Below are 20,811 nucleotides of genomic sequence, written 5' to 3'. Positions count from 1 at the left end.
CTGAGTTCTCATAGCTGCAGGGTCTTCCAGAAATTGGATTGCCATCCCAAGGTTGCTGTTTCCTGCTGGAAAAGATTTACTCTGCATCTAGCATATTGGAGAAGTAATATGGTAGCTCCTTAAGAGTTACTTCTCTTTTGTCTCTTTAGTGATTGGAGGGCTGAGCATAATTAAAGAACATTTAATTAGCTGGCCCAAAGTTGTTCCACTTTGATAATTCCCATCTTTTTTAAAAAAGATTTTATTATTTATTCATGAGAGACAGACAGAGAGAGAGAGAGTCAGAGGGAGAGGGAGAAGCAGGCTCCATGCAGGGAGCCTAATGTGGGACTCAATCCCAGGACCCCAGGATCACGACCTGAACCGAAGGCAGATGCTCAACCAACTGAGCCACCCTGGTGCTCCTGATAATTTCCATCTTTACATTAAGGATAACTAACTTAAAAGTTCATTGTTATTTCTGATGCTAGTTTTCTCACAAAATTAGTAAGGCACAAATACCATCCTCTGTAACGTGTGTAGGAGAGCAGCCTGACTCTAACAAGGTGGTCTGAAGTGTTGGAAGTGACGGTAATGTTACAGCTACAGATACAGGATCCAGGCTTTGGAGCAGACTTTTTCCAGGACCTGTTTATTTATTTATTTATTTATTTTTAAAGATTTATATATTTACGAGAGAGAGAGAGAGAGAGAGAGACAGAGAGAGGCACAGGGAGAAGCAGGCTCCATGCAGGGAGCCTAATGTGGGACTCGATCCCGGATCTCAGGATCACAACCTGAGCTGAAGGCAGACACTCAACCACTGAGCCACCCAGGCATCCCTTTTTTAGTGTTTTCAAAACAACACACATAGTTTAGAAATCTCATCTTGAGACTGCCAGGGTATACAAACACAAGGCTTTATTTCAAGTGAGGGTCATGGGTTTTGCAGTGAACTCAGATGCTATTTGTATAAGCAAGACTTCATTAACAACTTTATGAAGGTCGCTCTTATAGAGGGTATAAATTTTGCCTTAGAAATAAGCCTAAGCTACAGGCTACAAAGTGTTTTTCTAAGAAATCGAGGATCCTGTTAGAAAAGTAGAATTCAGTGTGGGGCATTCGGCTGGCTCAGTTGGTAGAGCATGACTCTTGATCTCAGGGCTGTGAGTTCGAGTCCCATGTTGGGGGATTAGTTAAAAAAAAAAAAGGTAGAAGTCAATTCTGCCCATTTGTGCCTGAACTATTACATATAACAAGACCTGGGTATTCCCATGGTCTTAGATGCTTAACAAACTTTGCATTTTATGAAGTGGTGTTAAACTTAAAAGTGTGTGGCATTGTTGTTACCAGACCCTGGAAAGTTTTGAGTGCAGATTATACTACTAAAAGTGGATCTAAATCTTGTGTGGTCTCTAATTGCCCCCTGACCCTTACATAAATGACGCACTCCTTGGGATGACATTTTCCTCATTCCCCTACTAGCCTCAGACACATCCTGGCTCTTTCCTGCCCATTTGCTGCAGAGTTAATGTTCCAGGTTACTTTTCTCACATCAGTATGCTTGAAATGTTATCAAATCTCAAAAGCTTCTTCAGCACTCCTGTGGTTTTAAATGTATCTCATGCTTTGACTGTTAACATTTCTTTTATTCAGTTAGCTGCAACAACCCTGGTTTTGACTGGAAATACAAGTAAAAGTTGGTTCTCCAGTTTTTCCATGACCATCCCATTTTATGTCCAAATCTTCATGGACCTTGAAGTAAGCCCTTATGTTGGCATGCTTCTATTAAGTAGAATAAAAGCTTATTTATACATCATACTGTCAAGTTTCCAATTTCCACTAATTAGCTCTTTGGAAAAAAAATTGACATTTCTGGTAAACTTTGAGACATTAGGACTTCAGTGGTTTCTGAGATTCAACTGACTTAGTTTTAGTGCCATTTTATATTCTTAAATTTTTGCACATTGATAATCCATTTGGTGCATTAGAGAACTCTTAGGTGCCATCTGCTCAAGAGAGGAAATTATCTGAGCAACTACTGTAGGTCAAATGACTAAGTATTTGTTTGTGCTGAGCCCTGAGCATTTATTTTGGGAAAACTGTTCCATCCTCGGAACTAACCTTGGGGTCTGTTGTACCTAGACCTACTGCATTGTGTCCTTTATGAAAACCTAGTCTAGAGATTTCACAGATGACAAACCTGAGGCACAAACCCAGGTCTTCTGGGCTCAGTTGAGAGCTCTTCTCACCATCAGGCTGTTCTTAAAGGAAAGAGTCAGTCTCTCTTCCACGAAAGATTCCAAGCCTAATTCTGTAAGGCAGCTTCAATGAAAAACTAAGTCTTGGCTGCTTCTGAAAACGACTGTCACTCCCAGAATCAAAAACGACTAGAACACAGGCTTAAAAACCAAGTCATTTAATTGTGTCTTGAAAGGTAAACAATAAATGGAGCTGGATCCTGAGCCCTGAGGGTGCCAGGGCTATGGGTACAGAGTTCAATGACTCAGAACTCAGGGCGTTCTAAGGCTTATGGAATTCATGCATTCCCTTTTGCGGTTTTGCAGATTGCCAATAACCAACCCCAAGAGTCTTGTGAGATTGGGAAAATTCAACTTCCAGTTATATAGGTAGAAGAGTGAAGAGGACCAATAATGTTTACATTCCCTTCACTCTTCTCGCAGGGCCTGCAGCCTGAGCTCTCATATCCCCCACCCCAGCAGCCTCAGTGGCCCTGAAGGTATGGTCTCAGGCCCTGTCCACTTGCTTCTCTGCCACAGCAAGAGGGACCTGGGCCAGAGTTCTCAGCGGTACAGCTTTTCAACAAGCACTTAAAATAAAAAGAACCCTCAAGTGGCACACTGAGTTCGTTTATAAGATTTTAATTTACAAATTAAAAAGCTACAGGTTTTATTTTTTCTCCTTTTTCTCTTCTTTCTTGCTGTCACCCTTTTCCTTCTCCTTCTCCTTCTCTTTGTCATCTTTTCTATCCTTTTTGCTCTCTTCTTTTTCCTGCCCTTCTTTCTTCTCTGCATCACGGTTGGCGATTTTGTTGTTGATGAGGTTGTGCAGGGCGACCACAGAACGGATCAGTGAGGCCAAGTACACCACTACCATCTGGTCATTGGTCTTCAGGTAAAAGGCCTTGACAAACTCCTGGAGGCTGACGTCCGGCAGCAGGTTGAAGACATCCTGTAGCTGGTAGATGATCTGATGGTTGATGGGCAGCTTGCCCGTGGCCACTTTCTCCAGGTAGCTCCTGATGTCCAGAAGCTTGGAGTTTAGTCCCTTCAAACCATGGACCTGGTTTGTAATCCTCTGTGAAAGAGTGCCCACCGTAGTGTCTTTGATGTCTCTGTGATCACCCACAAGAAGAAAGGTGGGAGAAAGCGTCAGTGTATTGGATTATCATCCAGGTTTGCAAAAAGCTAGGCAAACCTGCCGCTTTGTGGGGGAGGGACCAGTTTTCAGAAGAATGTTACTTCATCATTTTATAAACTGCCTTGGTTTTGTTTTTATTTGGAGGCATGTATTTCATCTTTCTCATCACAGGGTAGATTTCAAAAAAAGAGAACTAAAACGAAACCATTTTCATTTAAGGAAAAGCTATCTATTTCAATTTCCTTGCTCTTGAGAAGAGTGTCATTTCCCTACCTGCATCATACGGTGTGGTGAGAAGCGTACATCAATCAGGACTATCTTTCTGAATGGAAGGAATCTTACCTCAGAAAAACTGTGACCCTTTCAAACTAAGTCAGGGTTATGGTATCTTAAAAGCCCATCCTGACATGTAGCTTCTTTTCAGTGAAAATGGCATACACAGGACATGCACCTGCATTTCCTTCCCACACGCATTCCTGTCACCGGCCACACTGCCCATGGTCACAAATTCTAACTTAGGACGCTCCAGAAATGACCCAGGCCTGGCACCCAGATCTCTCCACTCCTGATAGAGCCTCTGGGGCCACTTATGGTCCTGATGCTATCTTAAGGCTCACCGTAACAAGTGCTCGACTCCAACTTCCTCGGCTTCCTCCGCTCCAATCTCACTGGTCACATGCTCAAATGTTTTTGAGGTTGGCGTTCCATCCTGGGAGAGGAGGCTCAATTATAGTTATTTACTTACAAACACGCTGGTACATGTTCCTTTAACAGCGTGGCTCCCGTGTTTTCAGTCGAATCACCTCATGGTGAATTACTAGGCTTCCTGTGTGCCAGCAGAAACGGGTAAGGTTTGCTTTGAAAGCTCAGCCTTCTAAATGGCCACTGCAGTGGCCCTGTTCAGTGTTTGAGGAAAATCCTGATAATCCCTTATGCCCACTGTGGGGATGGACACTTGAGGTCTCGATTAGGTTGATTTTTAAAGGATATACTTCTTTCTAGAATTGGCAGTACATAGAATACCTGTATGGGAGGCAAGCTCAAGTCAGATAATCTTTTAACCACCTACTGTCCTTTAGATCAAATGATGCCAGAGCACCAAAACAGTACAGTCAGAAAAACCAGCTTTCTGGTGGCCTGAATGAATCAAAGGGTCCATCCAAGGATACGGTTCACTATATCACCTAGTGACTTCTCGATGGGATTCAGGAGCAACTTTCCTCAGCTCTTGTGCTAGAAGAGGCTGCACATCTGTAATGTCTATAAGACGTCTGCAAGGCAGGACAGCACAGCAGTGAGGATAGACGCTGTAGCCAGACCGCCTGGGTTCCAAGCCTGGCTCTGCCATGTACAAGGGAGCTGTGAGACCTTGGTAAAGTCAGTTAACTTATACTAAGAGGTATGTATGTTAGCAGTTATTACTTTTCCAGGACAGTGTGAATCCTGCAAATATCATTTTCCTCTTGACGTTGTATGCTAGAATGGTCAGGTCCTCACAGCATGCCTTTTCAGGTGCTCATTTTCCCTTGGCTTCATCTTATATTGTGGCCTTCATGTCCCTTCTGTCCCATATTTAAAATCTTGCTTTATGTGTATGTGTGTGTGTGTGTGTGTGTGTGTGTGTGTGTGTGTGTACAGGAGCCTCGGATTCCTTCTTGAAAAAGGCAGGGTAAAATTAACATAAAAAACTGTATTAAACTGTATTAAAAGTCTTACTGTAACAAGGAAATAAATTTTGATCTAAGCTTCCTGGTGGCAAGGCAAAAAGAAACAGGTGGACAAAACTCTGTGCAAACAATATTTGCAGGAGTTAACATAAAAATTTTTTCCTGATTTAAAAACTGAATATAAGGATAAAGTCTACATATCTAAATCCAAAGACTTTCATTTTTATCTCTCTCAGACTTTTGACTTTGGAAATTCAAGACTGAGCTCAAGTGCAAAACTTTAAGGTCAGAACAAAACACACATCTATTTTCACATCAAATGCTACCCTAGAATCTGAAATTAGTTTTCCTGGAAACAGAGAAAAGCTAAATTCGGCACCTCTTCATGTCTACTCCCAAAGCACACAGCAGGTACTGGATGCTGTAGAGCTGAGTACTCAGGTGTCAAATCACACAGATGGGTCTTGCCATCTGGCTCCAGGCAGCTCTGACTCACTCTATTTGAAAACTTCTGTCTCAGCTATAGGAAAAGAAAAGTTTCAAGGAGAAAGGAATGCTGGCACAGGGGAGCTAAACAGTGGAAAGTGCATTAGATTAAGCTCACCAGGCTCTGCATTTACTTTGCTATAAACATCTCTGGGCAATCATATGATGACTTTGAGTCTCGATTTCATGTGTAAAAGGGGATTTTAGATTTCTGTGGTCCTCTTGATTTCTAAAATTTGAGGATTTAAAAACCCAAGGGGGGGGGGAACATAATATCAAACTGTTGACAAAAATCAGCAACCTACTCTTTGTTAGAGAGAGAAGATTTGTTGACTTAAAAACAACACAATATTCAAATTCTCCAGTAAGCAGCGGATCTAATCTTGTTGGCTCATAGCAAGAGGACTTACATCATGGACTTCTTCCACTGAAATATATGCTTCTGTGGGCAGTCCCAGGTCCTTTGGCTTCACATCAATGATGACCAGTACCTGGGAGAAAAACACACCTTACCACACCACCTCATACCAAGCACAGAAGGGAAAATCACAGCTGTGTTTCTGATGATGATTACTGAAGCTATTTCATTCATTCAATTAGACAAGAGCTGGAATTTTCAGCAAAAATGAGTCTACATTTCATGTGATCCCACCATCTGCTCTGCTCTTCACCCCCATCCATTAACAAGCTGAGAGAGAGTATAGTGTGGTTATCAAGCATGAGGAAGTCAGAATCAAGACAACCAACGGTTTGATCCTGGCGCCAAAATGTATGAGACCTTACTAACAATTCTGAACCTCCATTTCCTTGTAAGGAGGAGAACGAACCCCATATAGCTATTGAGAGGATGAAGCACTTAGCAAACGTTTACTGCTATTTACTAAATATTTTGGGTCACCGTGTACTATACATAACACTACCAATTAACACAAGCAGTTTAGAGAAAAAGCAGTGAAATGATAAGCTACTCGAATCCTTCCTAGGATGCTTATATAAGCCAGTTGGATATCACTCAAGAGTTTTATTTTTATTATTATTATTTTTTAAAGATTATTTATTTATTTATTTGAGAGAGAGAGAGAGAGAGAGAGAGAGAGAGAGAGAGAAAGGCAGAGGGAGAAGCCAGCTCTATGCAGGGAGCACGACGTGGGACTCGATCCCGGGTCTCCAGGATCACACCCTGGGCCAAAGGCACATGATTAACTGCTGAGCCACTCAGGGATTCCCCTCACTCAAGAGTTTTAAAGATAAAGTATACTTACTGAGTTAGGGCAGTATCTTTTCATGAGTTCGTTAATGGCGATGTCATTCTTGTGTAGTTTAGGGCCTGTGTGGTACCACCCAACTATTCTTTCTCTGGCTGGAAGGAAAACATTAGTGAATTTGAACGGTTACATGAAGATCTATAGAATTCCCTCAAAAAGGGTGGTTAAGAACTCTAATCCTTATGTTCTCTACCTTTTTCAAAATTCTAGACATCTATTTTCAGCCCTGACATACTTGTGAAATCTAAAACTGAAAAACAAAATTCTCAGAAAATAAGCAGGGAAATCCAGAGATATCGGTATCTCAGACTAGTTTAGACTAGTCACACACGATACTAGAACATAATTCCAAGGCAACATATAAATGAATGTAAGTCTATGTCACAGAGATCGGAACTGTGACTGTTGTGGGAATAAACATTTCTAAAGCAATGAAATAAAATGAAAATAACACATGTGACAGAGATACATTTACCTTGATGGTACTTAAGCTTTAGAGGCAGGTGGATTTTGATAGTTCTTCACTTTTCTGCTACAGAGGGCCAGATCTAAAACCTAAGTAGGTCTAGCTGGCCTTAAATTGCTACTCTTGTTTGTCATTTATTCTATCTCATTCCTCTACTGCCACTGGTCTTAAGTGCAGCTAGGTCAAAGCCCTTGACATTAAACAAAGAGAAGGGAATACTGAGAAATGGAAAGACACCAGGGCATGTACCTGCGCATGCACGCACACACACAAATACACAAATAAATCAATGCCACAATGCCTTCTTAAAAAACAAAACATCAAGACATACCATTGACCTTCTTAAACATTCCATACATGTTTTCCAAATAATCATGGTCTAAAAACCAGACAGAATCATCTTTGTCATCTTCATCAAAAGGGACTAAAGAAAAAGAAAAATAAGATTCAGTTTAGGGTGCTAGATAGGAGACGCCATGCCACATCTGATCCACCTAAGCGGTTTGTACAGCATGGTATTAAAATTATCTTTGAGTTGCACTCATTAAAAACTGGGAGATTTCATATAAAAATCCAGACTTCCAGCTTCTCTTGAAATTGAAGATCTGGCAACAACTGGCTAGAGCCAGATGAAGTTTCCCCCTTTAAAATGGACACACGCCCGTCAGTTTGCTACCAGCCCCATCACTTCCTAATTATTTCCCTTTGACAAATAACATTACTGTTTGGTCCTTTCAGATTTTGGAGTTTGTGACCTCTAGTCTAGAGTTCACTCTAGGGCAATTATTTTGTTCTTTGTTTTACTTTAACCATAAAATACACGGACACATTTTTGTAAAGGTTCATGACACCGAGGAAAAGGTAATGGTCTCCATCTCCCCCTGCCAACCCGTAACTGGTTAATAGTTTAGTGCAGGGATTTATAAACGACATCAGAGCTGACTGGTTTTATAAACTTTTGCTAGAATACAGTTACCCTTTTGTCAACACATTGTCTATAGTAGTTTTGCTGCTACAATACAGGGCTGAGCACTTGTAATGGAGACCATATGGCCTGCAAATTTAAAATATTTACTCTTCAGTTTAGTGAGTAACTTTTAGCTTCCTTCCTATACTTCAGCAATTCTGACAGAGAATTTCTGGGTTGTAGTAAAAATGGAAATCACAAAAGTCTCTTTTATTAATTTTAAAGATAATTGACATTTTAAGCCAGGTGTAGAACAATGTAAGATTTGTCTTGTACCTGCAAAACTGTTGGATACGTCGAGTACCTTCTTTTGCCATGACCCCAAAAGCACACCGACAACGCGCTTCTGGTTTCCAACCTTGCCTATTCTGAAGGAGAAAGCAGAAAGTCAGTCTGATAGGCACACAGAGACATGGAGCCAACAATTAGACACTCAATACGAAATATCAATGGTACAGATACAACTCCACTTACCTGGGAACTAATCCCACTAAACCAATGTAATAGTGTCAGGTCAGTCCTTAATATTAAATTCTAATAAATACAATGGGTAACTCACCAACTTTGTACATCGGCAGTATTTACACTGTTGACTCCAAGAAACACATGCTTGGAAAAATGTCAAACTTTCTAGAACCTTAAAATGGAGAAAATGGACACCCCCCACCCCCCCGCAGGGCTTAAGAGTTTTAAAATGCTATTTGGTTGGTGTTTGCAAAGTATATTTAAGTTATGCTGCCACTTTTAACTTTTTCTTTTGCACTTTTCTCCTTCAAACTTTCCCCATCTTCTGTATCCTTAAATATCATCAGAGATAAAGATGCTAAAGCAGACGACGTTCATGGGCTGGCTTGCCAGGTGTTCTCTGGGGTATCTATTCCACGCAGACAAGCCCCACCACAAGTCCTACTTCTCTGAACCATCTAGGGGCTCAGAAAGTGGGTTCTGACGCCGAGGTAGGCGTGTACCCTCTGTGGTCTCCGAATGGCTTCACCAGGCAGGATCAGAAGTGAGCTGGTGACTGATCACACTGACAGGATGGCTGGAGGAGTGAGAAAGGGTTTGCTTCGGAATTTCTACCTACTTGTCAAACCTCCTCAGTGACTTCTGTCCTCAGGAGCTGCCAAGTGTTTCACTTACACAATCTCATTTCATGGACCGTCATGTAGAATTCTCCCCTAAGCACTAGCGGACGTGAGACACAGAGCACACTAGAACCCTACGTTCAAACGAAAGACACAGGCCACCGTGAAACGAACCTGAGTTCCTTAACAGTCACTGGTTTCACTGTAATGTTTTCCTAAACATCTGGTCTGGGAAATCTATAAATGCTCACTGAATTTGGGATTTGGGTCAGAGTGAAGGATTCTGTATCCCTGGTGGTTCTGATTTTTGGGGAAATCTTATACACCGAATTTCCACACTTCAAAGGAAACTTCCACACTCACGTGCTTTTCTTTTGGTCTACAAAAATCTGACTGGGTTTAAACAACAACAACAACAACAACAACAACAAAAACAATCCCTACATCTGGGCAGCCAGGGTGGCCCAGCACTTTAGTGCTGCCTTCGGCCCAGGGCGTGATCCTGGAGTCCTGGGATCAAGTCCCACATCGGCCTCCCTGCATGGGATGGGGCCTGCTTCTCCCTCTGCCTGTGTCTCTGCCTCTTTCTCTCTCTCTCTCATGAGTAAATAAATAAAAAATCTTAAAAAAAAAAAAACAAAACAAACCCGACATGTGTTATTACGACACCGCAGCTAGCAGCGGGTGTCTGCACTCCGTCCCCTGGATAGAAGTGAGAGGGAGCCTGTCCCAGTGGCACGTCCAGTACCCTGTGGGAGGAAGGAGTGCCGGCGGGACAGTGGGAACGCACGCCTGTCCCGTAGGCTGAGGGCTCTACAAAGCTGGGGACCCCGAACCCCACGGAGTCCGGTTTTATTAGCTCTGGTTCAGTGAGTGGGTCGTCCAAGGCAAGCTGCAGGGGAACCGGCACTTCACGACCGACTTTACAGCAGACGCTCCCCAGCGGGTCTTTACACTTGCCAATCGGAGCAATTACCTTGTAAAAGTTATGAACACGTGTAACAGGTCCAGCGGGAAGAACGGCTCCAAGACAAGGGAAGGGAAGGCGCAAGAAACCCTCGCGGGACGTTCCAGCTTCTTCATTAATGCCCAAACCTACTAACGCTCTCATTTTTAAAAGAAGGGGCTTGGCACCCAGTGTCGATTTCAGGTCACCATCAAAGGCGAGCGAGTCCTGCTCAGACGCCACGGCCCTGCCAAGGGAGCCCGTTCTGGGCGCCGAGGCCGGAAGGCCGGGGACAGCCTCCAGCGGCACGGAGGCGCCCACGAGGTGACGGGGGCACCGGGGCCAAACGGAGGCGCCCCCCGCGGCCCCGCCCTCCGCGCCCCTACAGCGGCGGCGCACCGACGTGGGCAAACGGCACGGCCAGTCCGGGCTGCGGGCTGCGGACTGCCGGCCGGGGCCGGGGCCGGGGCCGGGACGAGCCTGGGATTTAGGCTTCGCGACCCGTGAGTGGTCCCGGCCGCGGGCGAGTCGCTGCCCACCCCGGCCCAGCCTGCCCGTGACTCAGCAGCGGCGATCCCGGGAGGCCGCCCGCGCCCGCGCTCACCGGTTGAAGTGATCCACCACACTGAGCAGCACCAGGGGGTGAACGACCACCTTCTGCACCGCCAGCTCCGGCATCGCGACGCACCCCGCCCGCCAGGCCTCAGCCCTCGCGACCCGCACACTCCGGCAGCCGCCGCGGCTCTCGCGGACGCTCCAGGCCCGGCCCCGCCCCTTCCGGCCCGGCCGCCGCCGCGGGGCCTCCCCACTTCCGCTCCCAGAGTGCCGCGCGCGCCGCCCCGGGTTTTCGCGCCTGCTGCCATCTTGAGGAGGCGGGAGGCCGGAGGAAGCCGGGCCCCGCCCCGGGCGAGTCGCCGCGAGCTGCCCGGGACTTGGAAGCTCGAGGGGCCGCGGAGACTGACAAAGGTCGACCTCCTGGTGTGGGCCCTGCACCGGCACCCGCAGCGGCTGCTCGTTTTCGGTCTTCCCAGTTTGCAGCCCCCACCCCACCCCCACCGCGTTTGAAGACCGGAGGAAAAAAATTCTAGAAAAAAAAGGAATTCACTCATATTTCCAACCACCCAGAAAATGGTCACCTTTGTTCCAAGCCAGGCTCCTGCAGAATTTCTTGACTTCCGGTCTTTAGCGTTAGGGAACGTCGTTGAAGCCGATCTGGTGATTTATCCCATCATTTTTTTTTTTTTTTTTTAATTGTTGGGGAATTAACCCTTAATAACCACTGCGGACACTTGGCAGATCATCAGCCTGCCTTTATATTGTCCCACCGGTTTATGTTACTTAACCATTTAACCAGGGCTAGAAGAATTCAATTAATTTGTGCCTGGAGTCAGACCGTTCAGGTTGATTTTTCTTTTCCCTTTTTACATTTTTTTTTATTTTTTATTTTAAGGTTTTATTTATTTGGCAGATAGAGCATGAACTGGGAGGAGAGGGAGAGGCCGGCTCCCTCCTGAGCAGAGAGGCAGATTTGGGTCTCCCTGGGATCCCCACCTGAGCTGAAGGAAGGAAGACACTTAACCTACTGAGCCACCCAGGCGCCCCCAGCTTGATTTTCAGATGAAAGTTTAGGTAAGGGTTGAAGTCAGGGTGAAAACCAATACGAAATAGGTTTTGGTATTTACCTAGCAAAGAGATAAAAGGAAGACGGAGAGAGGGGGTAATGCAGGAGGCAAATCATTTAACTCCATACACGTTTATATTTCTGATTTTAAGCAAGAACAATATTTAAGCAACTTGAACTATTTGCTTATTGTTTGCCCTGTCTTTTCTTTGTTTTTAAAGATTTTATTTATTTGAGAGAGAAAGCCTGAGCGGTGGGAGTGACAGGCAGAGGGAGAGAGAGGAGCAGACTGAGGGGGATGTGGGGCTGGATACCAGGAGGCTGAGGTCATGACCTCAGCTGGAGGTAGATGCTTTGCTGACTGAGCCACCCAGGCACCCCTATTTGCCCTGTTTTTGTTTTGTTTTGTTTTGTCTTAGGATTTTTAATTCATTTATTGGAGAGACACAGAGGGAGAAACAGAGACACAGGCAGAAGCAGAAGCAGGCTCCCTGCGGGGACCCTGATGCAGGATCAGGATCCCAGGACCCCAGGATCATGACCTGGGCCAAAGGCAGGCGCTCAACCACTGAGCCACCCAGGGGCCCTGTTTGCCCGGGCTTTAAAGAACTTTTACCTTCCCCATAGCACCAGAGGATGTGGCCGCTCAGAGGAATACTCGAGACTTTTGCTCTGAATTTTGGTCTCCTTCCAGTGTAATCAGGGAGCTTTTGATATTCTTTCCTGGGTCCTACCCATCAATTTCATTATATGTACTCTTCCTACTTTTAGGAACACTGCTTAGGGTTTTCCTAATCGTCTTAATATTTTGATTTGGCTAATAATGATTGCTACTACTTAAGATAACAGTTTAAGATGAAGAAGATTTGACTCAACCTCCCTTATGTGATGTGTTAAAGCATGCTTGCTGGTGTTTAGTGCCTGATTCAAAGTAGATATTCTTGTTTCATCTCTTATATGATGTTATTTCAACACAGGATAGACATGTATCTGTTAGGGGAAGAGCTTGGAAGGATTCCCTTCCCCCAATTTTGTTATTAAAAGTTTAATAGATATCAGAAGATCAAGATTGATTTTGATTTTTCTCATGTGTCAAGTAAGAGTTAAGAATTGGGAGTCTAGGGGCACCTAGTGGTTCAGCCGGTTGGGTGTCTGCCTTCGGCTCAGGGCAGGATCTCTGGGTCCCGAATGGAGCCACCACTTGGGCTTCCTGCTCAGTGAGGAGTTTGTTTTTCTCTTTCTCTCTCCCTCTGTCCCTCCCCACTGCTCCTTCTCTCTCTCTCTCAAATAAATAAAATCTTAAAAAAAACAAAAACAAAAACAAAAACTGGAGCCCGAAGAAAGCTTTATTTATATATTTATTTTTACTGAAATACAAGTGTTTAAAAAAGATAGCTTGAAATCATAAGAAAGGTATTTTTCTACCTGCCCCCCCCACTTCTAAATGGAAGTGACTTGAAATCATATTTCATATTGTAGCCACTACTGGAGGCTGAATTCATTCAGAGGAATACAGAATAAGGTATAAGAAATCCACTTTCTTTTATGAATTGAATTCTGGACTTAACTTTAAGAGGACCTGATGAGAGCTTGAGGATAATATATTTTCCTCTCCTTTAATCATGTTTAATCATGTTGTTTTTCTTTTTTTTTAATGTTAAATTCTTTTTCCAGATGTATTGAGACATATTTATTGAGATGTAATTAACATAACATCGTGGAAGTGTAACGTGTATAACATGTTGATGTGATATATATATATATTGCAAAATAATAAGGTTAGTTATTACAAAATAATTATTGCAAAATAATAAGGTTAGTTAATACCTGCATCACCTCACATAATTAACCTTTTGTGTGTGGTATGTATTGGAGGAGGGGGTTGAGAACATTTCAGATTTACTTTCTTAGCAACTTTCAAGTATATAAGCCAGTATTGGTAACTATAGTCACCGTAGTATACATTATATCCCATCTTATAATTGGAGATTTGCACTTTTTCACCAACATCTCCCTGTTTTTCCCACCCTCTCAACCTCAGAATCAATCTTTGATCTGTTATCTATTAAATTTTTAATAACAAAATACTGTATGATCTCACTTGTATGTGGGATCTAAAAAGTTGAACTTAGAGTAGAATAGTCTTGCCATTGTTAATAATGCCACAGTGGACACAGGGGTACAGACACCTTACATAGTGATTTCATTTCCTCTGTATCTATACCCAGAAGCAAGTTGCTAAGTCATATAGCAGTTCTGTTAGTTTTTTGAGGCACCTTCGTACTTTGTTTCATAGTGACTGTACCAATTTACGTTCTTATCAACACTGCACGGGGGATCCCATATTATCCCATATAACCTCGTCCTTGCCAGCACTTGTTATCTCTTGTCTTTTTGATAATAGCCATGTTATTACGGTGTGAGATGATACCTCATTGTGGTTTTGATTTGTATTTCCTTAGTGTCTAATGTTGAACATCTTTTCCTGTACCTGTTAGCCACTTGTATGGATTGAAAATTGTCTATCCAGATCTTCTGCCCATTTTTAAAAACTGTATTATTATTGTTGCTATTGAGATGTAGGAGTTCTTCATATAATTTTGATATTAACCTCTTATTAGATACATGGTTTGCAAATATTTTCCCCCTTCCATTCATTGCTTATTTTGCTGTACAGAAGGTTTTTAGTTTGATACAGTCACACTCATTTATTTATGCTTTTGCTGCTTATGCTTTTGGTGTCATGTCCAATATATTGTCAAGACCAATGTCGAGGATCTGTTCATCCTATGTTTTCTTCTAGGAGTTTTGCATTTTCAGATCTTACATAAAGGTCTTTAACCCATTTCAAGTTAATATTTGTGAATGATGTAGGATAGGGGACCAAATTCAATCTTTTGCAAGTGACTCTGGTTTTCTCAGCACCATTTAATGAAGACACTATTATTTCCCCTTTAGTATTCTTAGGTCCCTTGTCAAATATTAGTTGACTGAGCTCTCACATTCTGTTCTATTGGTCTGTATGTCTGTTTTTATGCCAGTACCATACTCTTTTGATTTCTATAGCTTTGTAATAAAGTTTGAAATCAGGAGATGTGGTACCTTCAGCTTTGTTTGTTTTCCTCAGGATTGCTTTGGCTAATTGGGGGTCTTTTGCAGTTCCATCCAAATTCTAGGATTGTTTTTTTCTATTTCTGTGAGAAATGTCATTGGAATTTTGGTAGGGATTGCAATGACCTATGGACAGGCTCAGGCAGTATGGACATTTTAACAGTATTAATTCTTCTGATCCATGAGCATGGGATATCTTTCCATTTATTCATGTCATTTTTAATATTTCATCAGTGTCATAACTTTCTATGTACAGATCGTTTATCTTTGGTTAAATTTATTCCTAATTATATTTTTGATGCTGTTGTAAATGGGATTGTTTTCTTTATTTCTTTCCCAGATTTTTGTTGTTAGTGTATAGAATTCCAACTGATTTTTTTAATAAGCATGTTTTTAAAAATTTATTTATTTAAAATGTTATTTATTTGTTCATGAGAGACACAGAGAGAAAGAGAGATATAGACAGGGGGAGAAGCAGGCTCCATGCAGGGAGCCTGATGTGGGACTCGATCCTGGGTTTCCAGGATCAGGCCCTGGGCCAAAGACAGCACTAAACCACTGAGCCACCCAGGCTGCCCTTAAAATTTATTTTATAAAGTAGGCTCCACACCCAACATGGGGCTTAAACTCACAACCCTGAGATTAAGAGTCACATGCTCTACCAACTGAGCCAGCCAGGAGCCCCAGAATCCCAACTAATTTTATATGTTGATTTTGTATCTTGTATCTTAACTGAATTTGTTTATTTTTAACAATTTTTTGGTGGTCTTTAGGATTTTCTATATATAAGATCATCTCAAATAGAAACAGTTTTATTTCTTCCTTTCTGATTTGGATACAGTTTCTTTTTCTTGCCTGAGTACTCTGACCAGGACTTCCACTATTGTGTTAAATAGGAGTGGTGGGAGCGGCCACTCTTGTCTTGTTCCTGATCTTAGTGGAAAGGCTTTCAACCTTTCACCATTGAGTATGATGTTAGCTATGAGCTTGTCGTATATGGCATTTATTATATTGATGTATGTTCCTTCTATACTCAATTTGTTGAGAGTTTTACTCATGAAACAATATTGAATCTTGTCACAAACTTTTTCTGCATCTATTGAGATGATCATACGGTTTTCATCTATTAATGTAGTGTATCTTGTTTATTCTGTGTTTGCGGTTCAACATGCATCTCGTATGAATCTCACTTGCTATTGGCCTGTAGTTCTCTTTTCTTGTATTATTCTTATCTGGCTTTGGTATCAGGGTAATGCTGGCCTTATAAAATGAGTTAGAAGTGTTCCCTCTTCAATTTTTGGATGAGTATGAGAAAGATTGGCATTAATTCTTTAAATGTTTGGTAAATTCAGTGATGGTTTTAGTGAAACCATCTGGTCTTGAACTTTTCTTTGTTGGGAGGTTTTCGATTAGTGTTTCAATCTTCTTTTTTTGTTATTACTCTGTTAAGATTTCATGTTTGTTCGTGTTTCAGTCTTTTCTTCTTTTTATACTTTTTTTTTTTTTTAAAGTAAACTATACCCAACATGGGGCTTGATCTCACCACCCCAAGACTAAGAGTCCCATACTCTACTGACTGCATCAGTCAGGCATCCCCATGATTCAGGCTTGATATGTTTCTGAGAATTTATTCATTTCTTCTAGATTATCCAGTTTGTCAATATGTAGTTGTTCATTGTAGCCTCTTATGATGCCTTATATTTTTGTGTTGTCAATTGTAATTTCTCCTCTTTCATTTCTGATTTTATTGGAGTCTTCTCTGTTTTTGTTTTTTTTTTCTTTGTCCAGCTCATGGCTTGTCAATGTAGTTTGTCATTTAAAAAATAACTCTTAGTTTCATTGATTTTTCCTATTATTTTTCTGGTCTCTATGTTCAGACCTTGGTTACTTTTTTTCTTCTGCTAATTTTAGGCTTGGCTTTTTCCTTTTTCTAATTCTTTGAGGTGGTTAAGTTAGGTTGAGATCTTTCTCTTTTTTAAAAGAGGGTTGGGGAGGGGCAGAGGAAGAGGGAGAGAGAGAAAATCTTAAGCAGGCTCCACATTCAGCATGGACCCTGACATGGAGCTCCATCTCACAACCCTGAGATCATGACCAGAGCTGACATCAATAGTTGGATACTTAACTGACTGAGCCATCTAGGCACCCCTGAGATCTTTCTTTTTTCTTAATGTAGGTATTTATCACTATAAACTTCTCCCTTAGAATTGTATTTTGCTACATCCCATGAATTTCGGTATGTTGTGTTTCAGCTTTCATTTGTGTATGTGTGTGTGTGTATATATATATAATATATATAAATTTTTTTCCTTTGAACTATTGGTTGTTCAGGAGGATGTTGTTTAATTTTAAATTTTGTGATTAGGGACGCCTGGATGGCTCAACAGTTTAGCATCTGCCTTTGGCTCAGGGCATGATCCCTGTCCCATGATTGAGTCCCGTATCGGGCTTCCTGTGGGGAGCCTCTTCTCCCTCTGCCTATGTCTCTGCCTCTGTGTCTCTCATGAATAAATAAATTTTGTGAATTTTTCAGTTTTCCTACTTTTAATGATTTCTAGTTTTATACTAATGTGTTTAGAAGAGAATCTTGGTATGCTTTCAATGTTCTTACATTTGCTAAGGCTTGTTTTGTGACCTAACATATGATCCATCCTGGAGAACGTTCCATGTCTTTGAGAAGAATATGTGTTCTGCTGATGTTGGATGGAATGTTCTATATATGTCTGTAAGGTTCATTTCATCTAGAATGTAGCTCAAAGTCAGTAGGGGACTGGTGTTGAGATGGGCTGGGGGCCTGAGGCCTCCAGAGCTGGTCTGGCCAGGAGTGTAGGTTTATGGGAGTCCACTTGTAACCTGAGTTCATGGTGGCTTGCTGGGAGCCTGGGGTCATAGGAGCTACCTAGGGCCATGGGAGCCAACTGAAGCTAAGCTAGGTTGGGAGCCTGAGTTTGTGGGATTTGGACTCTTGGTGAAGGCCTGGTGCTGGGGCTCATGGTGAAGGTGGGTGCTCACTCTACTTTCCTTCCTCCACAGGAAGGATATCTCTTCTTTAAGCCACCCAGGCTTGGGGGAAAGGTGACAGGAGTAATGTGAAACTGTCTTTCCCATTCTCTTCAACGCATCTTTTCTTATTTCTGTACTCTACCCAAGTGCTTAATATTTTACTTGAATTTTTTTACCTCTTGTAAAGATATTTTGTACATTTGATAGTTGTTTAAATTGATGTTTCTTGGAGGTAATGAATGCTAGAAATTTCTATACTGCCATCTTGTTTACATCTTGTCTTTCAATTTTGAGAGATAGCTCTCACAGACCCTAGTATTTTGAAAGAGCTTTTATTTATGTTAATTTTAGAACATGGCAGCAATACTTTGAACTTTACAGTCTCTATTTATCAGCTGACTAGTTTTGGAAGAAAGAAAAATACACACAGCAGACTTACTACCTTCATTCTAAGCTGCATTCATTGCTGGTGTTCAAACATCTTTGGAAATGTTTGGGAAACCTGGGCAGGCCCACTAGAACTCTGCGTATATCACCGAGAAACCTGCATTGGGACTGTTCTTTTCTTTTTTTTAAATTTTTTTAAATTGAAGTTTGATTTGCCAACATATAGCATATCCCCCAGTGCTCATCCCGTCAAGTGCCCCCCTCAGTGCTCATCACCCAGTCACCCCAACCTCCCGCCCACTTCCCCTTCCACTACCCCTTGTTCGTTTTCCAGAGTTAGGTGTCTCTCATGCTCTGTCACCCTCTCTGATATTTCCCACTCATTTTCTCTCTTTTCCCCTTTATTCCCTTTCACTATTTTTTATATTCCCCAAATGAATGAGACCATATAATGTTTGTCCTTCTCCGATTGACTTACTTCACTCAGCATAATACCCTCCAGTTCCATCCATGTTGAAGCAAATGGTGGGTATTTGTCATTTCTAATGGCTGAGTAATATTCCATTGTATACATAGACCACATCTTCTTTATCCATTCATCTTTCGATAGACACAGGCTCCTTCCACAGCTTGGCTATTGTGGACATTGCTGCTATAAACATAGGGGTGCAAATGTCTCAGTCTTTCACTGCATCTGTATCTTTGGGGTAAATCCCCAGCAGTGCAATTGCTGGGTCGTAGGGCAGTTCCATTTTTAATTCTTTGAGGAACCTCCACACAGTTTTCCAGAGTGGCTATACCAGTTCAGTGGTACTGTTCCGGTTTTTTTTTTTTTTTTTAGTGATACTATTCTTAAGAGAAAAGTCAAAAAGTCAGATAGACCCATTTGACTGAAATGCTAAGCCTTATTAGTCTTTGGAGGAAGATCAGTGATTCCTGAGACAGTATGTATGTGCCACTCAGATTTGACTAATAGTTCACTTATCTTGGATGTATATCTGAGACCAGAAAGCCGTATTGGGTAAGTTTTATGAGAAAATTAAAAGAATTGTTTCATAAAATCTCTGTGAGACATTTGTGCACAAGTAGTAGCACTGCTTGTAGTATTTCTCTGACAGTGTAACCCTAAAACATGGAGGGAATCTTTAACCCACTTTGTGGTTTTGGCCCCTGGAGGCATCAGTATTCGATCAGTGGTGTTAGCAGGAGACTGGAATCTCTGAAAGATGGTGGTATCCAGCAGTGTCAGCAGGCCTGGAGGCTGTGGAGATGGACAGCAGATGGGTCGGAGCAGGAGGAAATGAAACCAAGGAAACTGCAGCCTCACTGTGTGCGTATACAACATCCCCAGGACCTCAAGAAATACTTGGGGTGGGAGAAACATAGTGAAGTCCTGGTTTCCAGCAAGAAGTAGAATGCAAAGGTTAATGAACAGTGATTATATCTGTATATAGAATAGTATTACATGTTCAACAAATACTGCCTAAAAATAGCTCTCTGCTTATTACAAATTAGACACATAGCTCAAGGTCTCCTCCATTGGTCATTTGAAAAAAAAAATTGCTCTATTTTCCTAAGAGGAGGCCTTTAGATTTTTCTGTCATCTCATAATAAAAGTAAGAAAATAATTTAAAAATTTTAGTACTTTATTAATCAAAGTTGATGACATACAAGAAAACAGGGAATGAAAAAGTAAGGCTTAGAAATAATATATACAGAGGCATAAGGCATTATAGGGGTATGTATGTGTGTCTGTGTGCATTGGACTGTGATTATGTTATAACGAACTTGTCTATCTGTTCTAATGGAGGCTATTGTGTATGTGCAATGGAGGTAGTCTTTGGAAAATTATTAATGTCCTTTCTTTCTTTTGCCTTTTCCATGTAAAACATTTGCCCTAGGTTTTAGGAGGCTTCCATCTGTGGAGAGGGTGTGGGTCAAGGAGAAGTAAGTCAGAGAGAAAGATGTAATATTTAGCTTCTGATCTTCACAGTTGGGTTATTCAATAAGTTAATAGCTCTACAAGCCAGAGCATTGTCTTGAGTGATAATTTTCTAAATCTTTTTTACTTTTTTTGTTTCTAGCCTGGGTTGGAGATCTCAGTTCACTGAGGTCCTTGGGTAGTTTAATGAAATGCTCTGCTTACCATTAAGGCATAGTGAGAGTCAGGAAGAATGAAGAAACAATGTAAAGAAGGTAAAAGAAAAATCCCACTCCTTTTTTCTGCTAAGGGCAATAAAAGGAAGATATGTTTGGGTTTTGTCTTAATGTCTTAGAGAATAGGTGGTGTGTTGGATGAGTGAGAGTATGATAGGGCAAGGAAGATTTTCTGTCTTGTGCCTTTTGGGAACTCAGGGAGATCTTAGATTAACCTGCATCTAGGTGGCTGCAACTACATTGATTCATGGATTTGATAGTACAGTGAAGTCAGTGGAATGAAGGCTTTCAGG

At 41.9% G+C, this 20,811-nt stretch overlaps 1 protein-coding gene across 1 annotated transcript; it reads right to left on the bottom strand.

Annotated features, from left to right (window-relative positions):
• Positions 1 to 2,382: 2,382 nt before the first annotated feature.
• Positions 2,383 to 11,024, bottom strand: PSMD7 (proteasome 26S subunit, non-ATPase 7). The gene is made up of 7 exons (XM_038538468.1): positions 10,847 to 11,024; positions 8,488 to 8,579; positions 7,576 to 7,668; positions 6,776 to 6,873; positions 5,924 to 6,004; positions 3,978 to 4,069; positions 2,383 to 3,334 (listed from the first exon to the last, which is right to left on the bottom strand). Exons 1-7 carry the CDS (start codon positions 10,918 to 10,920, stop codon positions 2,890 to 2,892), a joined length of 975 nt encoding a protein of 324 aa, XP_038394396.1. The 5' UTR covers positions 10,921 to 11,024; the 3' UTR covers positions 2,383 to 2,889.
• Positions 11,025 to 20,811: the final 9,787 nt, after the last annotated feature.

Source organism: Canis lupus, chromosome 5 (genome assembly GCF_011100685.1).
Source record: "Canis lupus familiaris isolate Mischka breed German Shepherd chromosome 5, alternate assembly UU_Cfam_GSD_1.0, whole genome shotgun sequence".
In the NCBI taxonomy this organism is placed as follows: Eukaryota; Metazoa; Chordata; class Mammalia; order Carnivora; family Canidae; genus Canis; species Canis lupus.
The sequence above is the reverse complement of the archived record's forward strand: the minus strand, read 5'-3'. Positions and strand labels throughout refer to the sequence as shown.